This window comes from Hemiscyllium ocellatum, chromosome 19, assembly GCF_020745735.1.
Source record: "Hemiscyllium ocellatum isolate sHemOce1 chromosome 19, sHemOce1.pat.X.cur, whole genome shotgun sequence".
NCBI lineage: Eukaryota > Metazoa > Chordata > Chondrichthyes > Orectolobiformes > Hemiscylliidae > Hemiscyllium > Hemiscyllium ocellatum.
This window is the reverse complement of record NC_083419.1, coordinates 23,359,591-23,386,017: the sequence shown is the minus strand read 5'-3', so window position 1 is coordinate 23,386,017 and position 26,427 is coordinate 23,359,591. Positions and strand designations below refer to the sequence as shown.

The 26,427-nt window shown below is 38.3% G+C and overlaps 1 protein-coding gene across 1 annotated transcript in view; it reads left to right on the top strand.

Moving 5' to 3' along the window:
- Window positions 1-26,427, top strand: part of lrriq1 (leucine-rich repeats and IQ motif containing 1) — a 185,301-nt gene that overhangs the window by 33,770 nt on the left and 125,104 nt on the right. The window contains exons 10-13 of the mRNA XM_060840054.1: window positions 2,374-2,524; window positions 3,379-3,572; window positions 9,098-9,225; window positions 25,339-25,412. Of these exons, the coding sequence (XP_060696037.1) occupies window positions 2,374-2,524; window positions 3,379-3,572; window positions 9,098-9,225; window positions 25,339-25,412 (547 nt within the window). The remainder of the gene's footprint in view (window positions 1-2,373; window positions 2,525-3,378; window positions 3,573-9,097; window positions 9,226-25,338; window positions 25,413-26,427) is intronic.

The window sequence follows — 26,427 nt, the reverse complement described above, 5'->3', positions numbered from 1 at the left end:
TTAAATTCTCCCAACAGCAGCAACAAATCTCCCACCAAGATATTAGTGTCAGTCCTGCTAAGAAGCAACCCATCCTTCTTGAACTGGTGCCAGTCTTCCCTCCAGCACCATTTTTTCCAGACCTGTGATCATTCACTCAACCTTACTATTTCCATACTCACTAGCATATGGGAGCAATCCTGAGATGAGGATCTAGAGGGCTTCCTTCTCAGTCTCTTGCCTAGTTTGCTAAATTATACTTCAGAATCCCACCCTTCTTTCACATGGTAATGAACTCTGGTTCTTCAACCTCCCCAAAAGAATGTTCTAAAGTTGCGCTGTGTGACATTCTTGATCCAGGCGCCAGGGAAACACATACCATCCTGCAGTCATGTTCACAGCCACTGAAATACCTTTATATGCTCCTCACTGTTGAATTACTGACCATTATTGCCTTTCTACCCTTCTCTCCCACACTCTGTATAGGTGAGCCATTACAGTGCCACACCTACGTTCCTCTGGATTGCTCTAATGAACCATTGCCCTCACCAGGATCCAACATGGAAAACCAGCTAATGAGTGATATGTCTCTGTGCACTATTTGTCTGGTCTTTCTAGATTCCCCAGCAAACATCCATTCCCTATCTGTGTGCCTGATCTTTCCCATTCCCTCTGTGTGTGTCTGTTCTTAATCTGTGGTGTGAATGCATTCCTAAAAATGCTACCCACATGTTTCAGTTTCACTTAAAGATGACAGTGACTTTATAACGTGGAACTCAGGTTTTTGCAGCTGATGACACATCCAGAGATTAGATGTTGTGATTGTCTAGGCTACATGAAATGCCCATGACTTTCCATGTGACACAAGATGGCCATTCCATGGAGCTGAGCTGTCCTGCTATGCTATAATCCTGCTCTTGGACTAACTACTTTAAACTGAAGGGAAAAAAACAAAATAAAAAACAAAATCTTTCCAAGCTGCAGCAAAGAATGTAGCTCTGTTGCTGATTGCCTGTTTTGGGATTCATTTCTCTCCTGCTCTACTAGGTGATGTTGAGTCCCTGTCTTGTGATCTTTGTCTCACTGACTTCTTTAGCTGTTCATAATCCTTCTCTCCCCTGCTTGACCATGTCTTGCTTACTGCCTGTCACAGTATCTTCTTGCGCCTGCTCCACTAGATTTTGTTGGCTTCCTTCTCTTGTCTGCTGCTGACTGCCTTTCTCAGTGTTTCCTCACACAAGCTTTCGTTTTTGGTTTTTGTCCCTTGTTCCCAAGCTAGCAATACTGTTTCCGACTTGAATGTCTAAACTGAAACTGACTTGAGCTTCGGATTGCGATCAATACCTACTTCCACTTGAGTCTAGCTCTATCCCTGCCTCAGCCCATACTGAAGTCCTCATCAATGCCTATGTCTCTGAATTTCATTATTCAAATATATTCCAGGCCAACCTCTCTTCTTCTCTTCATAAATTTAAGCAAATTGATAGCTCTGCTCTCTAAATTCTAACTTGCATCAATTCTCATCCACATATTACCTCTGTGCTTGCTGGCTTACAGCAGCTCCAAGTCTGATCCATTTTCAAATCCCTGTGTGGTCTTGCACTTTCTTATCCCTCAACACTCTGACATTGTTATCCTCCTCTGATTCTGGCATGTTGAGCATTTCCAATTTTAATTAATCTTCCATTGGCGTCTGTGCCTCTGCGTCAATGTCTTACGTTTTGGAATTCCTTTCTTAAACTACTTGAAATCTATCCCATTGACTATCCATATGGTCATCAGCTCTACTAGCTCCTTACGTGTCTCGATATTGTTTTATATTGCAAGTGCAATATAAATACAAATATTTTCCTGTGACTGCCATACTGCTGATAAATATTAAAATGCATTCCATTATAGAACTTAATTAATGTTTCAAATGAACACTCTTGAAAAATAAATGTAAGTCTAAAAATGTATGGGAGGGAGATTCTAAGTATTGATACAATTGATAAGATGCGAAAGATAACCTTAGCAGATTGTTCAATATTATAGAGAAAAATTGTATGTACATACTGCTTCCATTTTGAAAGTAAGGACACCAGCTGAAATAATATTATTGATGCCTATCTCTAAGGTGTCTGCAGTGCATTGGTTTTAATTTATTAAAATATCACCTTGCCAAACTGTAGACCAGAACCATAGAGCACTGGTTCTTTCTAAAGACTAATGAAATGAGAATTGGTTATAGTCTAGAATAACCAACATAGTAACAGTTCTGATTTGTTCACTCACAAAAAAGATCAGTTTATTTTACCAATAAAAACCTGGTATTGGTAATGTGACAATATCTACAATGTCCAATTATAATAATTCTAAGTTGATAAATATTAAATGTTTTACTTTTTCACTTAGGAGAATAAGATCAAGCATATTCACTGCCTTGAGTTAGAAAATCTGTGTATTCTTCTGCTCAGTCACAATCAGATAACCTCTATACATGGTCTGGAGAACTGCAGCAACCTCCAAGTCCTTGAGTTATCACACAATAATATCACTCGGATAGGTGAGCATTTTATGGTTGTTACTCCTCTGTTTGTACCTGCGGTGTGCTCTCATTTGATTTTTGAAGCTCTCACAAAAGAATACACATGGACCAAATGTGTGTAATGCAATCTAGTCCTCTAACACACAAGTTGCTGAGCATCCTTACTCTTTCCAAGTATCACCCCTGCACAGGGAACCAGTTTTGAACTGTTTTCTAAATAAAATAAATTACCATGTTTACTTAGAATATTATGTGAAATTAATATGAACTTTAAAAACCAATACAGATTATTTTCTTTTCTGCTATTACCTATCAATCTTCCTCTCAAATCTAAAAATACCGGATTTCATTATCTGCATTATATTGTCTATGAGCAGGGTATTAGGAGAGGTAAGTACTATGTTCAAAGCTACATCAGTTATGCTATGGTGACATTTTCAGTGCTTATGCACTTTATGGATTTGTTGATCATCATTTTATTCACTGTCACCTTTTCCTAGTACTTTATTCCACTTTTATTCATTTGCATATAAATAAGTACAAAGAACTCGGAATACTTGAAATATGAATATTGTACGTTCTTTTTCTGCAAACTTATTCAGGTAGAAAGTAGAGTAGTGTAGTCTTAAATGTAAGTGTATGCATACACCTAAAAATTCTGAGTTCCATTGTGAGTTGTACTAGTGGAATAGAATTCCTTTGCGTCTTCCATTCCTCTTAAGTTAATGTTGTACACAATGGCAAAAGCAGGCAAGTAAAAATCAATAGAGAACATGAATTGTTTGGAATGTTTGGTAGCCCTCAGAATTTCACTGTTTAGGTTACATATGTTTGTTATGCTGACTTTTGTTTTTAAATTCATGATTTTCTAGGTGGTCTGGAATCTTTCAAAAAGCTTCAGAGGCTTGTTGTGGATCATAATGAGTTAATAAGTACCAAAGGTTTAAGTGAAACTCCTACCCTGCTCTACCTTGATTGCTCCTTTAACTACCTTGACAGCGTAGAAGGCATTGATAACTGTGGGCTTCTTCAAACCCTGAAGTTACAAAACAACAATCTTTCTGAGGTAACGTGCAGTTATGGTTACAACAAGAAAAGAAAACTGTTTTATAATAAGTTGAAGTCACAACTAACAGCCTTGTGTTCTTTTGTTTTACAACTGGGTTACATTCAGTGTCACAATATGTGATATGATCAAAATATTTTGATCTCAAACAAAAACAGAAATTGCTGGGAGAACTCAGCATGTCTGACAGCACTTGTGAAGAAAACGTTTCGGGTCCAGTGACTTTTCTTCAGAACTCAGATTTCAAAAAAAAATTGATGTCACTGTAAACTGTTTTCAAAAAAGTAAAATACTTCCCTGCAGACTTTGAATGATGGCCATTTTGTTAATGAGCATGTGGCATCTTTGCCCCATATGTGGCGGGTAAATGGTGCAGGTGTGAGATTATATTTCAGCACTCCCTTAACTGGTGACTACTGGCAGGCATGACAAGCTGCCTGGCTTTGTATTTAGATTAAAAGACAAATCAAGACAGTAGCACAGTGAGCACTTCAGTTCTGGGTGAGAGGGAAAAGTGCAAAAAAGGATATAGTGAGCAGTGAAGTGGATGAATATAAAGTGTGCAAGTGAGGATCCCCATGATACAGCCTATCCAATCCATCTCACACGTTTCCCAACTTTCTTACGAATACCCATGTCGTTCTGTGCCTGAAAAAGTTCCACACTGAATCTCGTCATTATTTATTTACAAATGCTCTACCATCTTAGCCAAAGACACACTGTGATTAATCGTGGAAATCTGTAAATTTCTATCCACATCAAGCTGCTTGTCCTTTAGCTTCTCATAAGTAGGATTTCACCCTCTTGCTCAAAAAATAATGATACAGAAAACCTAGGTTGACTGTCTTACCAATGAAGTGCACTCAATGGCATGAAGCTACATTATTTCACCGTGAATGTGAACTAAACTCATCACTAAAAGTTAAGTTGTGTCCATTTCAGTTAAAGGAACTTCATAATGATTCAATTATTGCTAATTACTGCCACTAAAAATTAACTATTTCTGGTGTGGAATCCCACTTGTTCAAGTTTTTATAGTTATTCAAACAAACAAAAATTGCTGCAGAGGCTTAGCAAATCTGGCAGTTTTTATAGACAGAAAACAGTTACCATTTGAAGTCTAGTGACCCTTTTTCAGAACTGTCTAGCTATACATCTCTGGAGCAGGTAGGACTTGACCCAGGCCTCCTCGCCTAGATATATTAACACTAACACTGTAGCACAGAAGTCCTAACCATGCAAATGTATAATACTTCCTTGTCAGTACTGGTGCAATTTCACAATCTTTCAATTTGATTGGTTAATTAAAGGCACAGTTCACTCAGAGCTCATAATCCCAGTTTGCCTTGTTGTCACGTCATCAGCACCAACGTCAGCAACCTGCCATGCAATCATTATAAAATTTTTAATTGTGAAAGCACATACACACCATTAGTCCTCCTGCCACAGTGAGTGTTTGTGTTATAACTAAATTTGTATTGCTGTCTCACAGTACCAGGGACCCAGATTCGATTTCAGCCTTGGGTGACTGTCTGTGTGGAGTTTGCACACTCTCCCAGTATTTACATGGGTTTCCTCTGAGTGCTCCAGTTTCCTCCCACAGTCCAAAGATGTGCAGGTCAGGTGAATTGGCCATGCTAAATTGCCCATAGCGTTAGGTGCATTAGTCAGGGGGAAATGGATCTGGGTGGGTTACTCTTCAGAGGGTCACTGTGGATTTATTGGGCTAACTGTCCTGTTTCCACACTGTAGAGAATCTAAACATTGATACACAATATTGCAATTAAAAGAGCTTCGCAAAGCAAACTGTGCTTTACTGCTTTTTTCCCTTGATTGCAAATGTCAACCTTTACTCAATGGTAGCACTAAGTCAGGATGTTATGAGTTCAAACTCCACTCCAGAGACAGAAGCAAATAATCCAGGTTGACATTGTGCAATACCGAGGAACCATCTTTTGGATAAGCCATAAAGCTAAGGACTTGTATGCTGATTCATGTAAATATAAAAGATCTTATTGTTTAAAGAAGAGTAAGAGGCTTATTTATTGGGCTGACCAACACTTCTTTTTAACTCAACAAGCATCACATTATGCCATTATGTATTTCATTGTCTTATGGGGATTCTGGTCTATGCATTGGTTGCTACATTTCCTGCAATACAACAGTATAACAATCAACAATAACTGAATTGGCTGTGAAGCATTTTTGGGACATGCTGAAATAATTTCTAAAGTCCCTCACATCAAGAATGGAATGAGCTCTTAATGTGTTCTATGTAAGTGAATACAAATTTGTTCATAACTTCTGTATTTTTCTTTTTCATATCCTTAGGTCTTTCCTTTGTCATATAGCAATGTATATGCATCATTGAAAAGGAAAATAACAGCTTACATAAACTAATGTTATTTTTCATACTTTTTAAAAAAATGTTCGCAGATTAACTTACTTTTATGTTTCACATTTTTCAAAAAAGAAAATTTCTATGATTTTTTACAATATATGTTAATGATATAGAAGATGGTATTAGCAATAACATTAGCAAATTTGCTGATGATACTAAGCTGGATGGCAGGGTGAAATGTGATGAGGAAGTTAGGAGATTTACAGGGTGACCTGGACAAGTTAGGTGAGTGGGCAGATGCATGGTAGATGCAGTTTAATGTGGATAAATGTATAGTTATTCACTTTGGTGGCAAGAACAGGAAGGCAGATTACTACCTAAATGGAATCAATTTAGATAAAGGGGCAGTACAGAGAGATCTGGGTGTTCTTGTACACTAGTCAATGAAGGTAAGCATGCAGGTACAGCAGCTAGTGAAGAAGGCTAATAGCATGCTGGCCTTCATAACAAAAGGGATTGAGTATAGAAGCAAAGAGGTTCTTCTGCAGCTGTACAGGGCCCTGGTGAGACTACATCTGTACTGTGTGCAGTTCTGGTCTCCAAATTTGAGGAAAGACATTCTGGCTATTGAGGGAGTGCAGCGTAGGTTTACGAGGTCAATTCCTGGAATGGCGGGATTGCCTTACACTGAAAGACTGGAGCGAACAGGCTTGTATACCCTTGAGTTTAGAAGACTGAAAGGGAATCTGATTGAGACATATAAGATTATTAAAGGATTGGACACTCTGGAGGCAGGAAACATGTTTCCGCTGATGGGTGAGTGCCGAATCAGAGGACACAGCTTAAAAATACGGGACAGACCATTTAGGACAGAGGTGAGGAGAAACTTCTTCACCCAGAGAGTGGTGGCTGTGTGGAATGCTGTGCCCAGAGGGCAGTGGAGGCTCAGTCTCTGGATTCATTTAAAAAAGAGTTGGATAGAGCTCTCAAGGATAGTGGAATCAAGGGTTATGGAGATAAGGCAGGAACAGGATACTGATTAAGGATGATCAGCCATGATCATATTGAATGGTGGTGCAGGATCGAAGGGCAGAATGGCCAACTCCTGCACCTGTTGTCTATTGGTTGCATTATTTGGCCATCACTAGTTGCCAATTGCCCTGAGATGATGATGGTGATGATGATGATAGGTTGCTCATTGAGCCACGAGTCGTTGTGGTGATGTGCTATTACTATATTATATACAGAACATATCTCCAGATGTGTGAAGTTAGGTAAGCTGATTTATAAGAATGTGAATGCTATATCATATAATGTGCTATATGTACTTTCAATACTTAACAGTTGTTCTTTAGCACTAAAATAATGATTGATTCTCCTGTAATCACACACATTGAGCTGTGTGTCATATAACACTATTGTTTGGCATGTATTCTTTCTGTTGCTGTGAATCAGGTTCCATTAAAAAAGAAAGTTCAGATGAGGAGATATTTCTTCACCCAAAGAGTAGTGAGTCTGTGGAATTCATTACCACAGGAAGCAGTCGATGCCAAAACATTGAATGTATTCCAGAGGTGGCTAGATAAGCACTTGGGGCAAATGGGATCAATGGTCTTGGGGAGAAAGCAGGATTAGGTTACTGAGTTGGGCGATTGGCCATGATCGTGATAAATGGCAGAGCAGGCTCGAAGGGCTGAATGGCCTCCTCTGCTCCTGTGTTCTATGTTTGTATGTCTGAGGTAATAATCTTTGCATGAATATATCTATAACAGATAGACATACCCAGGCACATGTCTTCTCTTTGACTTTCTTTGTCTCATTCTATTTTCTTTCTCTCTTTCTTTGTATGGACCTGTTTGCCTGTCCAATTCCTTAAAAATTTAACTCCAGATTCTTACAGCTTGACCTGATTATGTTACATTTCTTTTAAAAGCCAGCAATTCCTTGGACAAGCTGAAAATGGTTTGGAGCTTTGGCATCTTTTACTATCCCCTCAGTTTTTTTAATTCAGTTTCTTCCTTATCTGATTTTGAGTTTGATGGTTGGCAGGAAAGGCGAAGAGAGCAGCCCTTGGATTAGTGGAATCATATTTTAGAAAGAGACAGTCAGGAAGAAAGAAACATATTTGAAATTAAATAGCACAGGAGCAACATGAGATGGGATACACATGTGAAGAAGTGTTCCTAAGCATTTTTCTCCCCTTGAGATGCAGAATTTGGCATTAGTTAGGTGTTTGAAAAACCATTGACAAATAGGCAGTTGTGCCACCATGTGAAGTAGATGCAGAATGGTTGCCTGTGAATAAGAATAAATTGGATCTGTTCCACAAGCTACAGGAGAATAAAATAGTTACAAGTCAGAATAAATGGACTTGAAATGAAGTATTAGTGCAGGATGCTGAGTTATTAAGGTAGAAAGGTGAACCATGCATATGGGATCCCAGGTGAGAAGATAGGTTATGGAATAGAGATGTTTGATGTTGTCACCTTATAATAGAAGGACAATTAGTAATAAGACCATGATTGACATGTTAAGTAATTTATCATGCTTTATAAATATTGCCCCATAAATAATGATACAGGAAATGTGAAATAAGCAGTCATAAAATGTGTGCTATTCATTCAAGAGTTAATCTGCTGGATTTCATTTAGAAAGAGAGAAGTAAGTAAAATTTGCTGAAGCTGCATCCCATCTCTCCCTTTCTAGGTTGATCTGATCATTAAAACCAAAGCCAACATTGGTCCAGACTGCTCTATATTGATTTAATCACATCAAGTCATGGATTTGTAGAAACACCAGCTCTTTAAACTAATATTCTGATAGACTGAAATCTAGACTCATTCAGGAATGCACTCTTCCCTCTCAGCTCTTATGACCCATTGCTGGAAAATTTTACACCATCTAATATTGCAATAGTAGCTACGATATTACCTGTAGCTTTCATTTGATTAGGAATTGTCTTCAGAGCTAAAATTTGTCTGGTAACTTGTAGGTTCATTACCGTAGAAATTAGCAGGTTTTGTGCAATATGATAGCTGAGTTAACTAACTGAAAAGGACAAAGACAATGGACACTTATTCAATGGAAAAACCAATGCACAAAAAATACGATCACAGCAGATTGCTTTGTACAATAAAAATCAGAAATGTGCTATTTTCTCGAACACCCTTCTTCTTTCCGACAGCTTCCCAAATTTGGAAATCATGTGTTACTGCGAGAGTTATATCTGGATGATAACAGCATCTCATCTCTTAAGGTGCTGTCTGAATACTGGTTACCAATGCTTCAACATCTCTCTATTTCCCAGAACAGGTATGTTCTGAAATAACAAGAACTATAAATAATTGAAAATGTTCTAAAATTAGGTTTTATACATCTGGTGCATAGAGTGGCATTTTACTTTTATTGTACTCAGTTTCTTCAAATTGGATAAAGATTGTCAACAATATAAATGTTCTCAGTGCAGTGCATGATATTAAGTATTTTAATTGTTTTGAGGCAAATCAGTTTGGACCCTTGTTACAAAGAAAAAATGTCCTATTGTTACTCTTTGCATTGCTCTTCGATCGTTCTCTATTCTATACAATGTTCAGAAACCCCAACCTGCTGTTGCCAACTACCTCTGAAATTAAAAACACTAATTACTGGAAAAGCTCAACAGGTATGGCAGTACTGAGAAAGGGTCACTCAAGCTGCAACATTAACTCTGATTTTTCTCTCCAGATACTGCCAGACCTTTTCCTCTTTCTGTTTCTGATTTACAGCATTTGCAGTTTTTTTGGTTCTTACCTCTAAGATTTAAGTTTTATTCCTGTTGCCATGATAGAATAGACACTGGGGTGATTGGGGGTGTGGATTGGGGGATGTTTTGTGAAATCCTGAGTTGAGACTAGGCCTCTGCCATTCTGAGTAAAAAGTGAGGTCTGCAGATGCTGGAGATCAGAGCTGAAAATGTGTCGCTGGTTAAAGCACAGCAGGTTAGGCAGCATCCAAGGAACAGGAAATTCGACGTTTCGGGCCAGTGGCCCGAAACGTCGAATTTCCTGTTCCTTGGATGCTGCCTAACCTGCTGTGGTTTAACCAGCAACACATTTTCAGCTCTGCCATTCTGAGTCACTCATTCTTGACAAAATGACTCAATCTGATAGGACATCATCATGTAAAAGTGGGACTGCTCTCGTCTGAAATTATCTACAATAATGTTACATTTTATTCACTTCTGATCACTATTTATAGCGCTAATTTTCATTGGCTTAATTATAACTTGACATTTTTGGCAAACAATTTTAAGTTTAAAATAGAAGGTTTTGTCTGCCAGGCATTTATTTGTCAATTTTTATTGAAATTGTTCCAATGAACACCCTTTTGTTTAAGTTAGAGAAAGAAAATGATGACAGGAGGAAGTGAGACAGAAGCATATCTTCTTTAAGATATTGGAGGGAAACTGCCTTCACAGGTTATATTTAATTATGAGACAATGATGCTATGATTTAACTACAGACAGACTGTTCCACATGGGAGTTGATAATCGTAGCTGGCAAATGTACAGTAGCTGTAAATATGTACATTTATGCCTTAGTTGAATCAGCCTCAAGACATGTCAGTCAGCATTCCATTTACTGATTAATCAAGCAGAGATTGAAGCATTATTCATCAGGATCACAGAATGATTAGGTTTTATTATTAGCAGCCGTATGACCCAGGACCTCCCTATAGAATCCCACACTTTTCTCATCTTCAAGGGCTTTTTTTTTTGCCTGTTACTGTGCAGATTTGCTGTCTGTGACCATAACAACCTGCTGGTGCAAATGAATCTCTGCTTTCTAGAGAGCAGACAGGCTATCTTCATTTAATGTAATACAGCATATCAACATTTCTAGGTGTGAACAAGAATATAAAATGCCTCTGAGAATATCTAAGGTACTTTGATGATCAGGAGGCAGTAAAGGTCAGTGAGGACACGTATTGGTGTGGTTTCAGGGTGGGACTAGAAATTGACAGCAAAGTTTTCTGTAGCTTGAATTCGAGGATATTATGGAAATGGAAATAGGCAACAATGGAGCAGATAGACAATTAGACTTTCTGTTCAGGGTTGAATAGGATGCTAAAGTTTGACACTGAGCAGTAGAGTTACTGGTGAGGCCAAGTGTTGGGATAAAGGATAGTGGCACAGATGTTTTAAATGTTGGACAAATCAACTAAAGGTCATCCAATATAAATATCAACCAGAAATCTTGTAGCAGTCAGATAGTTGTGGCATTCAGAATTAACAGCAAGGTCCTTTAACGTGCTCTGGTGGGGACTTAGCAAGATTTAAGAAGCTGTAGAATGAGGGACATTTGTTGGAAATGCTCTGTGTTCAGGTCAGAGTGGACATAGGTGGGATTAGATTGGGTTGGGATATCTGGTCAGCATGGATGGGTTGGACCGAAGGGTCTGTTTCTATGCTGTACATCTCTATGATTCTAAGGGGTGTGTGTGCGGAACATGACAAATCTGTATTGTATAATTTAACTGATCCTATTAAACTTGAAGGGCTAGCATGAAATCTGTTTGCAATAATTGAAGTTTAAATGATCTTTAAAATTTAAAATCAGGTTGTCTTGATTCCAAACCTGTAATGTGAGAAATGTTGTATAACTGATATTGTCAAAGGAACTGGACGAATGAAAGCCAGTAAGATTGCATTCTAGATAAAATTAAATATTCAATTGATAAGGTTAAATTTGTCACAAGTGTGCCAATGGGTTGGTTATTTGTAAACCGAGAAGTCGCTGTAGCTGTAGTTATCATTCCATTAGTCGTGAGAAGACCAGAGAGTAGAGAACTGACTATGTAGGTGTTTCTAAGCAACCTGTTCAAATACGTAATCATACATCTCTGGAGTGTGTGGGACTTGAACCATCTTTCCAGTCCACTACACGACCTGTGTCTCTAGCTATGAAAATGATCAAAACATGATGAGGCTGTCAAGAGACAACTGGCCAGTCTGAGGCTCTAGAAGGAAGCTTTGGCCCATCTGGAGCAGATCGTGTGAGTAGCAAACACCAAGTGAAGTGTAAGGAACTGTGCCCCAATATGATTGCTAGCTAACTCATGATTTAGGAAGCTATTTGGAGACCAGTAGGAGATAATGATCACTCACTCTGTTCTGACTCTTGGACAAGCCCAGGTAGCCTTGCATACCTGGATGCATGAGTACAGATATTTCTAATCAGAGTTAAGAAATGATATGACATACCTCTGGAGTAGGAGTCTCATGGTCCAGAGGTAGGGACACTACCATTACACCATAGGAGCCATAAATCTGAAAATGTAAATTTCTTTTCGAGTGCCAAATAAACATATTGTGCATAAACAATAATTTGGGAGTCTTAAGTCCTTAGTATCCAGAATAAACCTCTGAACCATAAATAGTATATTAATTTACAAAATACAGAGAAACCTTGATTATCTGAATTTCGGATTATCCAAACAAGATCTCCAGTTTCTGATGCTTGGCTAAACTGTGTTATCCGAACATTCGATTATCCAAACAAAATACTCCTATCTGTTTCGTTTGGATAATTGAGGTTTCTCTGTGCATTTTTATAGTAGGTTACAAGTCAGCTCTCCAGGCTATCCAAGCTCATGCATCAGAAGCAGGCTACTTTTGCTCTCCAGGATTGAGCTAGCATAATATGCAGATTTGCCAGAGGAGTATAAGTCCTGCTAGAGTTTAATGTGGACCAGCAAAGTCTTCCCATAGTGCATCCTCGTGAATTGGCAGAGTACTGCATAATGTATTGGATATGAGGCATGGATTGGCATGACACAAAGTAGGCATGGGCCTATAAACTAGGAGAAAGCGAGGACTGCAGGTGCTGGAGATTAGAGTTGAGAATGTGGTGCTGGAAAAGCAGAGCAGGTCAGGCAGCATCCAAGGAGCAGGAGAATCAATGTTTCGAGATTCCTGATGAAGGGTTTATGCTCAAAACGTTGATTCTCCTGCTCCTCAGATGCTGCCTGACCTGCTCTGCTTTTCTAGCACTACATTTTGGACGTGGGCCTAGAAAGAATTGTGTGAGATAGATGGAGGGGCATAGCTGTAAAGGAGGAAATGAGGGGCCATACAAGTGCACACGAGTATAGACTGATGTAAAGGTTATGAGGGGCATCAGGTGATATGGTTTGGTATGGAGTGTATGGGGAGTTATAAGAAGCAAGAGCAGTGTTTCTTTTGGACAACATCCACAAAGTGTCCATGTTAAGAAGCAGGCCTTTGCCTAGTCACCTCCATGTCTTATTCCAATGCCTCCCTGTCTGACCATCAATGTAACCACTCTGTATTGGTGTCAATACTACCTTATGCAAGCAATCATTCAAATATAAGGATTTGGAGTATAATTGCTACAATATGCTCATTTACATCAGGCTGCTTTGTGTCCAGTTAACAATATGCAAATACAGTATGTAGCTTGTGTGTTAGTTTCTTTCTTCTGTGCATTATTTGATAAAACAAATGCACACAGGGATTTGGTAAGCAAAACCAATTAAATCCTTGTCTCTTCCACTTTTAGGGAGTGTTTCAACAGATCTGTGACTGAGACATGAAGGACAAAAGCCCAGAACCAATTAAAACATTGCCAGTGATTTATGTAGTGGAACTCTGTGTGTAGATCATCCCAAATTTGACAGCTAGAAAGCTGAGTTTAAACAGAAACTGATCTTTATCAGTGATGAATAAGCCTTAATAAGAATGTTTTGGACAAATTATTAAGTAGATACTAAACAGAAGTAAGAACTTTTTGAAATGTTCCTTTAACGGTCCTATTTTCAGGAAAAGTGGTGACTTTAAAACTCTTTGCAGTTACTTGAAAAGCTATATTTAATTGCTGAGTTTTCTATACCCATAAGGTATAACATTATAAAATGGTAGTGGTTCATTAGAAAACATCTTGCATCTGATCGATGATTTTTGTTCAAACTTCTCTGTTATTTCATTATAAGTAACTGTTATTTCTAGATCAAAAGCTGCTAGTTAAGATATTTTATTTGACCTGAGGTTGATTAGGCTCTGTGGTTGTAAATGGATACAGTTCTTAGTAGCCTTGTAACTCCACAAAATGGTAGCAATTTGCACCTTCCTTCCAATGGAGTTTGAATGTTCGTTTGTATTAAATTACCAAGGAATAATAGCATAGACAGAGAAAGATGGCCAGTTGAGGCTGTCCTGTCTTTCTGAAAGAGTGCTGGACCCATTTCATGCACTTTATTTGTAGCACTGATTTTTTTTGTCTCTCTCTGGATGCTTATCTAATTCCCTTTTAAAAATGATAATTGAGTCTGGCTCCACCACACTCTCAGGCAGTGTATTGCAGATGTAACCACGCAAGTTTTTTCTCATCTCACTGTCTTTTGCTAATCATGTTACAATAATACCTCTGGTCGTTTATCTTTCTGTCAATGGTTACATTTACTACCTATTCTCCCTAAACCCCTCGATGTTTTGAATATCATGATCAGATTTCTTCTCAAAGGCGAATGACCACAATTTAGGTTAGAATAGAATATCCTGCGTAATCAAATTGTAGAAGTACAGTGAAAAGCTTTGACAATGTCTGCATCATTTTAGGTACAAGTACCTTGATACAATCTTGGATTCAGGAATAAAAAGTAGTTGCATTAGAGTTTACAAACAAGACAGCGTTAAAGTATTAACATTACAGTCAGGTAATAAAAAATTCAAACAATCGTTACATTTTAGCAACTCAGCACATGGTCTGACAGTCCACACCAGACCCCAGTCTACACTGTCGCAGCACTCAGATACTTGAAGGTAAGTTCCAGGACTGCCACCCCATGCCAGTCTCTGCCCAGGACTCACTGCCTCACTGCCCTCGTGCCGCTCCGGGACTCGCAGCCCTCGTGCTGCTCCAGGGCTGCTTCCCCATGTGCTGCTCTGGCGTTCATAGCCAAAGCGTGTTCCAGGGCTTGCTCTGCATGTGCTGTAATCTATCCCTGTAACTTATGTTTCTTGTCCCTGGAAGTGTTCTTGTAAATATTTTCTGTACTCTCCACAATTCCTTCACATTTTCCTGATGTGTGATGCAGATGTTTTACACATAACTCCAAACGGTGTAAACCAATGTTTTATGAAAGTTAACCAATTACTTCCATGCGTCTGTAAAACCTTGGGTACTTTTTAGCCACTTCTAAACCTGTGCTGTTTTACTTTCAGTGTTTTGCATATACCAAACATAGTCAAAGAGATGTACAGCACGGAAACAGACCCTTCGGTCCAACTCGTACGTGCTGACCAGATATCCCAACCTAATCTAGACCCATATGCCAGCACTCAGCCCATATCCCTGTAAACCCTTCCTATTCATGTATCCATCCAGATGCTTTTTAAATGTTGTAATTGTACCAACCTCCACCAGCTCCTCTGGCAGCTCCCTCTTGCAGGAACGTTGTGATACTTGAAAGGGCTCAGAAAAGACTGACAAAGATGTTGCTAGGGTTGGAGGGTTTGAGCTACAGGAAGAGGCTGAATAGTCTGGGGCTGTTGTCCCTAGAGCATCGGAGGCTGAGGGGTGACCATATAGAGGTTTATAAAATTATAAGGGGCATGGATAGGGTAAAAAGACAAGATCTTTTCCTTGGTTTTGGAGAGTCCAAAGCTAGAGAGTATAGATTTAGAGTGAAAGTGGAAAGATTTAAAAAGGACTTAAGGGACAGAGGGTGGTTTGCATATGGAATGAGCATGACCCTTCTTACAATTCCTTTGGAATTGTGGCATTTATGTTCCCTCCCTCAATTCATACTTTCTGCATTTAATATTATCTGCAATGAACCATCAATTTCAACAGCGAGTCCATGCCCACTTGAAACATTCCACTATCATTATTTTATATTAGCTGCCAGTCTCATGTCATAGTTTCCCCTTTACTTGTAGTTTACTTTTTGAGTGGACACCCCACCACACTTCATTATGTCATGTCCATTGTCCGTGCAAACAGTGCCTGTGAGCAAGGGAACCCCCATCTTTCATAGGCCACTGGATTTTCTGAGGTAACCTTCCCGTAACCTGATTTCTTAACACACAGCTGGTTAAATATCAGAAGCACTGGTATAAGACCCACACTTGAGGGCCTTTGTTGGTCTTTTGGTGGGAAGGCTACACTTCACCCTTTGTTTTGATTGGGGATTCAGAAAAGTTGTGGGGTTCTACTATTTCATAAATCGAAGGCCCCGACCATCTGTTGAATCTGTCTTTGGCACAGAAAACTTCCAGATCAACTTATGGCGAGGCAAGACACTGCTATCGAGGTCTATATAAGACTTCAGAATGCTCTTATAAGGAATTTCCAGGCTGAAGCAGAGAGTGCTCTCTCAAAGACAAAGTAACAATGTCAGAGAGCAGAAAAGGCAGATGTGGAGAGGAAAAGATCAAGAACAGAACACTGTAAGTAGAAAGTGGAGAATGTCTTTGTGAATGGAAAGCAGAAAGGAGCAACATCTCCGTGAAATTAAACAAGGAAGAATATCTCTTCAAATGGGAGCTTGGGAAGAGCTTCTCTTTGAATAACAGTTGAAGTAGTTTTGTTAGTTTTTACTAATGGAAGCAATTACAGAAGTTTTAATATCTAGGTTTGTGTCATATAGCCCATAGCTGTCAGGAAACTACTGGCTGAATAATCCCAGCACCTTATTCCTTTTTAACTTAAAGTTAGCAAAGTAACTTCAATTTTCCTCATTATCATAAAACCATTACTTCATGTATACGAACTTTTTTCTAATATTCCAGGGTTGTAGCTTGCAGACTTCACTCCTCCAAAGAAAAGATGAATTAACAGCATCAGTCACAAAATGAACAAAAACTAGCGGTCTGCTTTCACTGAAACATTGTCCCTCTGGCGATAAACCTGCCCAGTTGTTTCTCCTTCATTCTGCCTCTATTGCTGTATCCAACAGACAAGAAAATTCTGCCCACATGAGCTAATTAGACATTATTCAGTTGCCTTATTTTACTTAGTTAGTGGTAGAACATCGTTCCACTAATAGCCACAACTTAGAAGTTCTGATTGAAGAAAACCTTGTTTATGTTGGGAACAGGGAATTGTATCATCACAAAAGATGCTACGTTGAAATGCACATGATTTAAGGTGCTGGTGTTAGACTGGGGTGGACAAAGTCAGATGTCACAAGACACCAGGTTGTAGTCCAATAAGTTTATTTGAAATCACAAACTTTCAGATGGCTGTTCCTTTGTCAGGTGAAGTCACCTTAAATATGCAGTTCCCATCTTTTCTTGTCCCTCTTGCCCTATCATTGTGACTCTTCCCTCTGCATCTCAGTTTCATCCCTCTATTCCTCAGGATCCCTTCAGTATGTCTAACATCACACTCTTTCAAATTTCAATCCCTACAGTTTCTTTCTACCTAACCCATCTTCATTTCAATCTTTTTGGTCACAACCCCTTTTTAGATTGACCACAGCTTATCTATTTTAGTTAGGTTTTCTGGCATTAGCTTGTGTGGCTGTATCACCTGAGCAGACTTGTTGACACAGTCAGACTTCCTTCCCCTTAGCACGATAAGCATTTAAGAACAATGTGCAAAGCTACATATAACTGAAACTTGTCATGGGCAGGGAATGGCCGAATAGTATTACCGTTAGACTGTTAATCCAGAGACTCAGATAATGTTCCGGGAACCCGGGTTCAAATCCCGCCTAGGCAGCTGATGGAATTTGCATTCAGTAAAAAAAAATCTGGAATTCAGAGTTTAATGTTGACCATAAATCCATTGTCGATTGTTGTAAAAGCCCATCTGGTTCACTAATGTCCTTCAGGGAAGGAAACTGCCATTCTTACCTGGTCTGGCCTACATGTGGCTCCAGACCCATAGCAATGTGGTTGACTCTCAACTCCCTCTGGGCAATTAGGGATGGGCAAAAAGTGCTGGCCCAGAAAGTGACACCCTTATCATGTGAATGAACTTTTAAAAATTAGCTGCTTGACCTAGTCTGGCTTCACAGTAAGCAGTTACTCAAAGGAACTGCTCGGTTATGAAGGAACCAAATTACTAAAAAAAAGCCTGTACTCTCAGTAGCTTGGAGGCAGAGGTGTATTCTGTCAGATCTGTGCCTCTTATATATCATCAGGTTTGTGAACAAGGATGTTTCATGTTTATTTCCTGACAAGATGGTACCAGCAAATGGAGTTCCAGCAAGCTCGGGTGGTAATGACTATCCATGACAAGCTAATGAGTGCAGAAAGAGGTCAGGAATGCCCCCTGTATGAAAGCTTCCAAGAATTTCACACTATAATTTTAATCTATGATTGGAAAATTGGATTTTTGCCACCTCACCAATTAAGTGCCCTTGCCTCCCTTTCAAAACCTCTGGCAGACTTAGCTGTTTCCACCTTATATTTCAAAATAATAAAAAATAAACAGTGAATTTTCTTTAGTAATTTAGCCTATTTTTCGAAACAACTTCTTCGGAGATGTTATTACACACTTCTGGAGTAGGTGCACTTGAACCTGGGCCTCCCAGTCCAGGAATAGGGATACCACCACTGTACCACAAGAGGGCCCCTAAAGCATACTATGTATAGAACTCGCAGGCAGTTTCTTATCCAAGTACTGACCAGACATGAATCTGCTTAGCTTCCAGGATCAGACGGGACTGAGTGTTTTCAGAGGAATATGGTTGTATGCCCAGTGAAGTTTTAAATACAAACATTAGGAGCACATGTAAGTCATTCAGCCCCTTAGATCTTAGACCCGGACCAACCAACCCAACCACCCCGTGGCTCACACTTTAACTCCCCCTCCCACTCCACCGAGGACATGCAGGTCCTTGGACTCCTCCATCGCCAGACCATAACAACACGACGGTTGGAGGAAGAGCGCCTCATCTTCCACCTAGGAACCCTCCAACCACAAGGGATGAACTCAGATTTCTCCAGTTTCCTCATTTCCCCTCCGCCCACCTTGTTTCAGTCAAATCCCTCGAACTCAGCACTGCCTTCCTAACCTGCAATCTTCTTCCTGACCTCTCCGCCCCCACCCCACTCCGGCCTATCACCTTCACCTTGACTTCCTTCCACCTATCGCATCTCCATCGCCCCTCCCCCAAGTCCCTCCTCCCTACCTTTTATCTTAGCCTGCTGGACACACTTTCTTCATTCCTGAAGAAGGGCTTATGCCCAAAACGTCGAATCTCCTGTTCCTTGGACGCTGCCTGACCTGCTGTGCTTTTCCAGCAACACATTTTCAGCTCTGATCTCCAGCATCTGCAGTCCTCACTTTCTTCTTATGTCCTCATACTTGTAATTCTCAAATTAATTCTTGAACTAAATTAATTGTCAAATTTGCAATGTAATTGTGTGGGTAAAATGTTTGAACCAGTTGAAGTTAACTGCAAATGAATTTACTTTATGAAAAATAAATTTCAAGCATTAAGTTAACACGAAAGGAGGAATTTGAACTTATACCAATGGAGTAATTTATGCCTTATCAGAATAACTGTTTGTTTTATGCACTTGTCTTTATTTTAATTTCAATCGCTAACGTGTTTTCTAATGACTATAAAAGCATATTGCAATGTTCTTTCAATATATTGTGCATGTATGAGCATGTGTAATGAGGGAGCTAAAGAAGAAAACCTACAATATATTCCCAATGGAGATAATTTACATTTACTGAATATATGCTTTAACTGGTCTGATAGAGCAATATGATAATAACGTAAGCATCATGCTGTTATGTTGAGATTAAGTTTTACTCATTTTAGGTATTACTGCACTATCTGGCACTATGTTAAAATAGCTGAACTGAAAATAGTTCAGTGAGAAACATACTATCTTTCTGAACGTTATTTTTTGTTCTAAAAGTACAAGTAACACAATTTATTAGGTGTAATTACTTTCTGTGTGCAATTCCTATTTGTAGGAATGCATGTTTAAGTAATTTTTTTTGTGTTTACTCTTTTAAATAACAACTTCTATCAATGTATAAAATGTAATAGTGCCAGTTCATAAAAGAGAAAAAAACATCCAACCAGAAGAGGGCATTATAAAACATTGCATGCCCCCTTACTTGTTTTGAATTAACTCCTCTGTTATGTCAATCTAAACAGTATCTTTTTAAAGTTACAAATCAAAACTATTGATGCATACCTTCTTGAATTTCATATTCAAATGAAATAAATGAAATAATAATTGACAATTCAGCGTTTTTTCATTTGGTTACAAAACCCTTGCAAAATTACTCATAATTGTTTGTATTTAGATAATAAGAAAATAACAAAGAGGCTGATACGGTATGTCATGCCAACCTTAATATTTCTGTTGCCAATAATGATTGTGTTTATCACAGAATTACAGAAGTCTCATAATGCAGAAGGAAGCCAGTTGACCCATTGCACTGCATAGAAAAGCAATGATTTTATTATTGACAATCGTTTTCAATTCTTTTCTTTATTATTTGAATTCTATTAACTGTGACACTTGAATTGGAACTGACATCTCAGTGACATGAGGATATTTTTCATATTCTTCCTTTTTTATGGATTACATTTATATCTTGTAACATGTGGCTACCAAGTTCTTATGATTCCAATAGAAAAAGTAATTTCAAAAAAAGTTTCAAATTTCCAATCAGCTGAAAATAATGATATATCAAGATTTCATGTTTTAAAACTTTAGTGTAGCAAATGACTAAAAACAAAACTAAAGTACATTGTCTTCTTTTCGTAGATGACTTGTACTCAAAATTTTATAAATAAATAACTGCACTCTCAATAGATTTGCATCTCTCATAATGAACAGTTGCTCCCAGTATCCATGGGTTACATCCTTTTATAATTTTTTTAAAATTCATAACAGAATTATCTTTCACAATAAGCATTACACTGTAGATTTCTTCCTCCAGTTCCATGTTAGACAAATCTTCCAGGTTGCCTTAACCTCTCCCAAAGTGAAAAATCACACAACACCAGGTTATAGTCCAACAGGTTTAATTGGAAGCTCACTAGCTTTCGGAGCGACGCTCCTTCATCAGGTGATTTGGAGGGCTCGATCGTAACAGAATTTATAGCAAAAATTTGCAGTGTGATGTACCTAAATTATACATTAAAAAATTGATTGTCTGTTAAGCCTTTCATCTGTTAGAATACTGTGATAGTTTCACTTTTTTCATGTGTAAATCACAAAACCCTTCTTTTTAAAGTTGCATTCTCGGATTAGCTGCTAACAATGGTGATAGCTAGACAATATGTTGAAGGCGTTAGCTCCCTGTGTTCTCTGTCTATGACCTGATGTTTAGATTGATTCTAATCTAATAAGTGAGATAACAGTGTTTTACATAAATTCCTGCAGTTTTTGAGCTCAGAGTTCTCCATGAATGTATGCAGTTTTTGAGCAACGTGCAATACAAATTCACCACACAAAATATATGTGTGCATGTGGATTTGTGTGTGTGTGTGTGTGTGTGTGTGTGTGGGGTGGGTGCAGAGTTTCTTAAGTCTGCGAGGGGGTGCATGTGTGAGCCTGGGAGTGTGTGTGTCTATAAGGGTGTGTGTGGGTTTCTGTGTGTGTGTCCATGTGTATGTGAAAATGTGTGTGTGTAGTGCAATGGTGATCACCTGTAATGTGACATGAACCCAAGGTCCGGGTTGAGGCCCTCCCTATGGGTACCGAGCTTAGCTATAGCCTCTGCTCAGCCACTTTCCTCTGCTGCCTGTCCTGAAGTCCACCTTGGAGGATGGTCACCCGAAGGTCTGAGGCTGAATGTCCTGGACCACTGAAGTGTTCCCCAACTGGGAGGGAACCCTCCTGTCTGTTGATTGTTGTGCAGTGCCCATTCATCCGTTGTCATAGCCTTTGCTCGGTCTCCCAAAGTGGATCTTCAGTCTGAGTTCTGCATAGTGAATAATGGTAACATTTTCTCTCCTTTAGGTGCATATCGTTTCTATTTCTTGCTCTTCCTCTGAAAAGATTGCAGATTATACAAGGCATCTTTGCCTGTGATATTCATGAATTTAGAGGGTATCCTGATCTCAAAAAGGCTTCCTCAACCTTCATATCCACATTTCTATTTGGAGACTTTTCTCAACCATATCATTGATGAAAGCCTTATTTACATAATTAGTTATTTATGATCCAAGCTCTTTGCAAAATAGTATAACAGTCTGAAACTTGATATTGATAAAACCTTTCTCAGACTTAGGGAGACTTGAGGTCCACTAGGTGTAGACTTAAGAACATAAGAATGTAAGAACTAGAAATAGGAGTGGGCAGTTCAGCCCTCAAGTCTGTTCCACCATTTGATACAATGGTGGATGATCTCGTCTCAATCTTCCCAATGTGTGAAAGTGTCACAGAAGATTTTGGTACACTAAGAATAAGAACTTTATTTGCCGATAATGCAAGTCTCAATAAATTGTTGCTTTAAAAAAAATCAGAATATAATTGCTGACAATCTTTTAAAATCTAAGATATACCAGCATCAAGTGACTTTCGACTTTTCTCCTATGGCCAAGCGTTATCCCATACATTCCTCAGAGTTGATGTTTAGTATGGGGAATTATGTAAATAAGGCTTTCATGAATGATATGGTTGAGAAAAGTCATGCACAACACTCTTTCAGCATAAAACTATCCTGAATCAGTTATATATGAATTTCCTCAGATAGAAATTGTCAAGTTATACTGAAACTTTTGAGGAAATTGCAGGCCTTTCTCATGAACACTTTGTCTTCAATGCTTGAATATACTGTTTATGGACACTCTTGTTATCTCTAAGTCCTTAAAATTATGCCCTTCATTCTGTATGTTTTCCTAATTAAAACTGTAATGCATCTAGCATCTGACAGGCAGGCCAAATATTTACTTTCTCAATTAAATATCCACTATATTAAGCTTCAGTCTCTATTGAGATCTTTCCAATTTAGTGGTTTGCTCTGAAAATTGATATGAACATGTTACTCAGAGAAAACGTTACTTTTATATGTCACTGTCACTTCATTGAATCCTTGTTTTAGAAAGAAGAAGACAAGTGTTAATTTGTGTTGAGTTCTTCATGACCACAGGCCATGCTAAAGTACTTTGCAGCCAATAGTCGATGAGGGAATGTGGCACCTAATTTGATAGTGTATTGCACAAATAGCATGATGCTGATCAGATAATCTATTTCTTCAGTGATGTCGATTTGAGAAATGAATATTGACTACGATACCAGGAATATTGTCTCTGCTATTTTATTCAAAATGATATCATTGAGTCTACCTCAGAGAGCGGATGAGTCAATAGTTTAATTTCGCATTTGAAAAATGGCAATTGTGCAACACCCCCTCAGTATTTTACTGGAGTATTAACTTTGATTTTTGTGCCCAAATTTCTGAAGTGGGATTTAAATCTACACCTTCTGGCTCAGCTGACAGTTCTACCAACAGAACCAAACTTAATCTTCATGGGTGTGCGTTGATCTTGCTACATGCACAGTATGTCAAGTTTGGCGCCTGGAATCATTAGAGATTTGGAATTGTTTTGGCAACCACATCTTATCATTTTCTCTTGTTGAGCAGTAAGATTAAGATCTGGCTTGCAAACCAAGTTTTACATTCAACAATTTTAACTTTGAAACAAAGGCATCTACATGGCCGTTCTGAGTATTAGTGCTGTTTCAATTTCCTCAAATGTAAACTTTTTCATCAAATTTGGCGTAATTGTTTGCTGATTGCTAGTCTATCTTTATATGTGAATGCCTCAACATTCACAGACCTTTACTAAGACATTCTGTTTTCTCATGCAAACCTTTTGTACACAATGGAAAATGTTTGATTTGCATACTTGGATGTAGAAAAATGATCTACAATTTGTTCATTAAATGCTTATCTACTGAGAAATCTGGGCCTGTTCTCACAGTCGTACAGTCAAACATTGCTGCTCTATATCTTCAGTTGGAGACTTGAGGACCTCAGAAGTAGAGCCTTTAGGTTTTTGTTTTAAAAATGCTTTCACATTTAATGGTTCCATTTATGTGAGATTTTATAGGATAGTTACATTTGAATGTCTATTGAGTTCAAGGGAAACTTTTATCATATAGAGTTACATGTGACTTGCTGCTTATTCTGCCCATTGATAAGCTTATGTCGCCTAGTTACCATATGGGAAAAAGTGAGGACTGCAGATGCTAGTGTTCAGAGTTGAGAGTGTGGTGCTAGAAAAGCACAGAAGGTCAGGCAGCAGGAGAATCAACGTTTAGGGCATAAGCCCTTCATCAGGAATCATTTTCCAGCACCACACTCTCAACTTAGTTACCAGATGGTCAGGAGTCCAAAATCAAGTCCAATTAAAATTCAAGTGCTATGTTTAACATTTTGAAAGCAAAGGACAAAGAAGCTGGCTTTACATTGTAGAGACATACAGACTTAGGCAATCTGATCTCAAAGCACTGGAGACAGACAAAGTAAGTCACAGAGAGAGAGTGAGAGAGAGAGAGAGAGAGAGAGAGCCAGACAAAGGAACAGCAACTCCCGTCAGCAGAAGGAATAAAATTGTTCCTCTGTTATCTGCCAGTCAGAACTCTGAAGGAAAATTGAAGGGCAGAAATATTTAAAGGCGCTGGGAAATTCTGGTGGTGAGACCAGGAAAGAATTGCTGGAGTGAGCCTTGCTGCTAAAAGACGTTTTGAGGATTTCAGAAGACAACATTTTTTTGTCTTAAATTTGTCAACCAGAAGTGAGCATGTTAGAAACTGGGAATAACTTTGGGCTGGCTGCTGTAAAGACTAACTTCTGTGGAGAATGTAGTATAATATTTAATTTCGGTGTGGTGGCATTGGTTGTGATAAGAATCTAGTCAGGAATGTAATTTCTGTAGTTTAGAATTGTAATTACCTCCAGAGTAATGTTCAGTTTATGTTGATTTTGGTTTCTTTGTCACAGTAGAAGTCTTAAAAATTGAAACCCTGACATGCGATTCCTTTAAGTCAGTTGCTGGAAATTGAAATCCCTTTGAAAGTTATTGATCTCTACGGGGATTGTAACAAAAGTTACTGCTTTTTTTCAGCTGGACAGTTTCTGTTCTATATATGATTTCTTGTCACTGTATCATCAAGCAAGGCAAGGAAACTTTGGTTGCTCTGGTTTGTTAACTTTTCAAAAAGTCAATGTCAGTTTGGCTTGAGTAGACTATACTATTGTATCATAAGGAAATGCATGGTGTGCAAACATTTGGCCTTTATCTAGTTGTTGCAGTAAGAATACACACATATATATAGATATAGATGTGAAAGTTGACTTGCATAAGTGCTTGCAATAAATTTAGTAGATTTAATTACTGTGGCTATAAATGTCTTTTGTAGAATTGATTGTCCTTAATAAATTACTCAACTCATTCATATGTTTAAAGTCATCAAATACTTTTATTTTTCAGTTTGACGGACCTTACAGCCATGTCTGACTTTCTTTTATTGGAGAGGCTTAATGTTAGCAATAATCGCTTATCAGGTGAAGTAAAATCTTTCTTTTTTCTCCATTATTTTTCTTTTCGTAATTTACTTGCATGAAGGTTTGTATGAGAGAGTGCATTTCCTTTGAGCAGGAGGACAGGGTTTCCTGTACGTGCCTTTAAATATCACTGTGAGTCAGTGTGATACCTTTTGGAGTAGTTAAGATCAAACCTCAGTTTACGTGAAGAATTGAACACAAATGCTTCCTTTAATGAAAAATTAATAATCTATTACAATGCAACTATTTTTATACATTGGTATTGCACTTTAGCTAAAAACTTTAATTCATGAACTGATACTTCACACAAAGATGTGTATCTATTGCATAATTTGAGGAATTTTTATTTTGTTGTTTTTTTTCTGTATTAAAAATAATCTGGCTGCTTTAGGGCAGTTTATTTAGTTCTTTAACATGCCCATGATGCCTTTCATTTGAAATGGTATCTATAGTACACATAAGCACTTCTGGTGCAAACCATGCTGGCTGCTATTTTGGTGAGAATGTTGGTGCAAGTGCGAGAGTGTCAGTAAAAAAAGCAGACTAGTGCTCCAAATACCTCATTTTCAACATACACATCTGAACATGTATTCAGCAGCAGAATTGCTGAAGTGTTACTGGTCTTTTATTTTTGCATAAGATCTGAGACTACATTTCAAAAGTAATTTTATATCATGTCAGACCTTACTTTCAGTTTATAATACCATGTAAATGTACTTCACAGAAGATGACAGTCATAACAGTTACACAATAAAGTTAAATCAGTCTGTATAAGATGTTGACAAACAATGTACATTTTTGTAGTTACATCTTTAATTTTGTAAGGTAGGAATGTGATCATTCATACCATGTTAAAAATCGCACAACATCAGGTTATGGTCCAACAGGTTTAATTGGAAACACACTAGCTTAAACCTGTTGGACTATAACCTGGTGGTGTGTGATTTTTAACTTTGCACACCCCAGTCCAACATCTCCAAATCTTTCATACCATGGAGAATGTATTTTCGTGTTT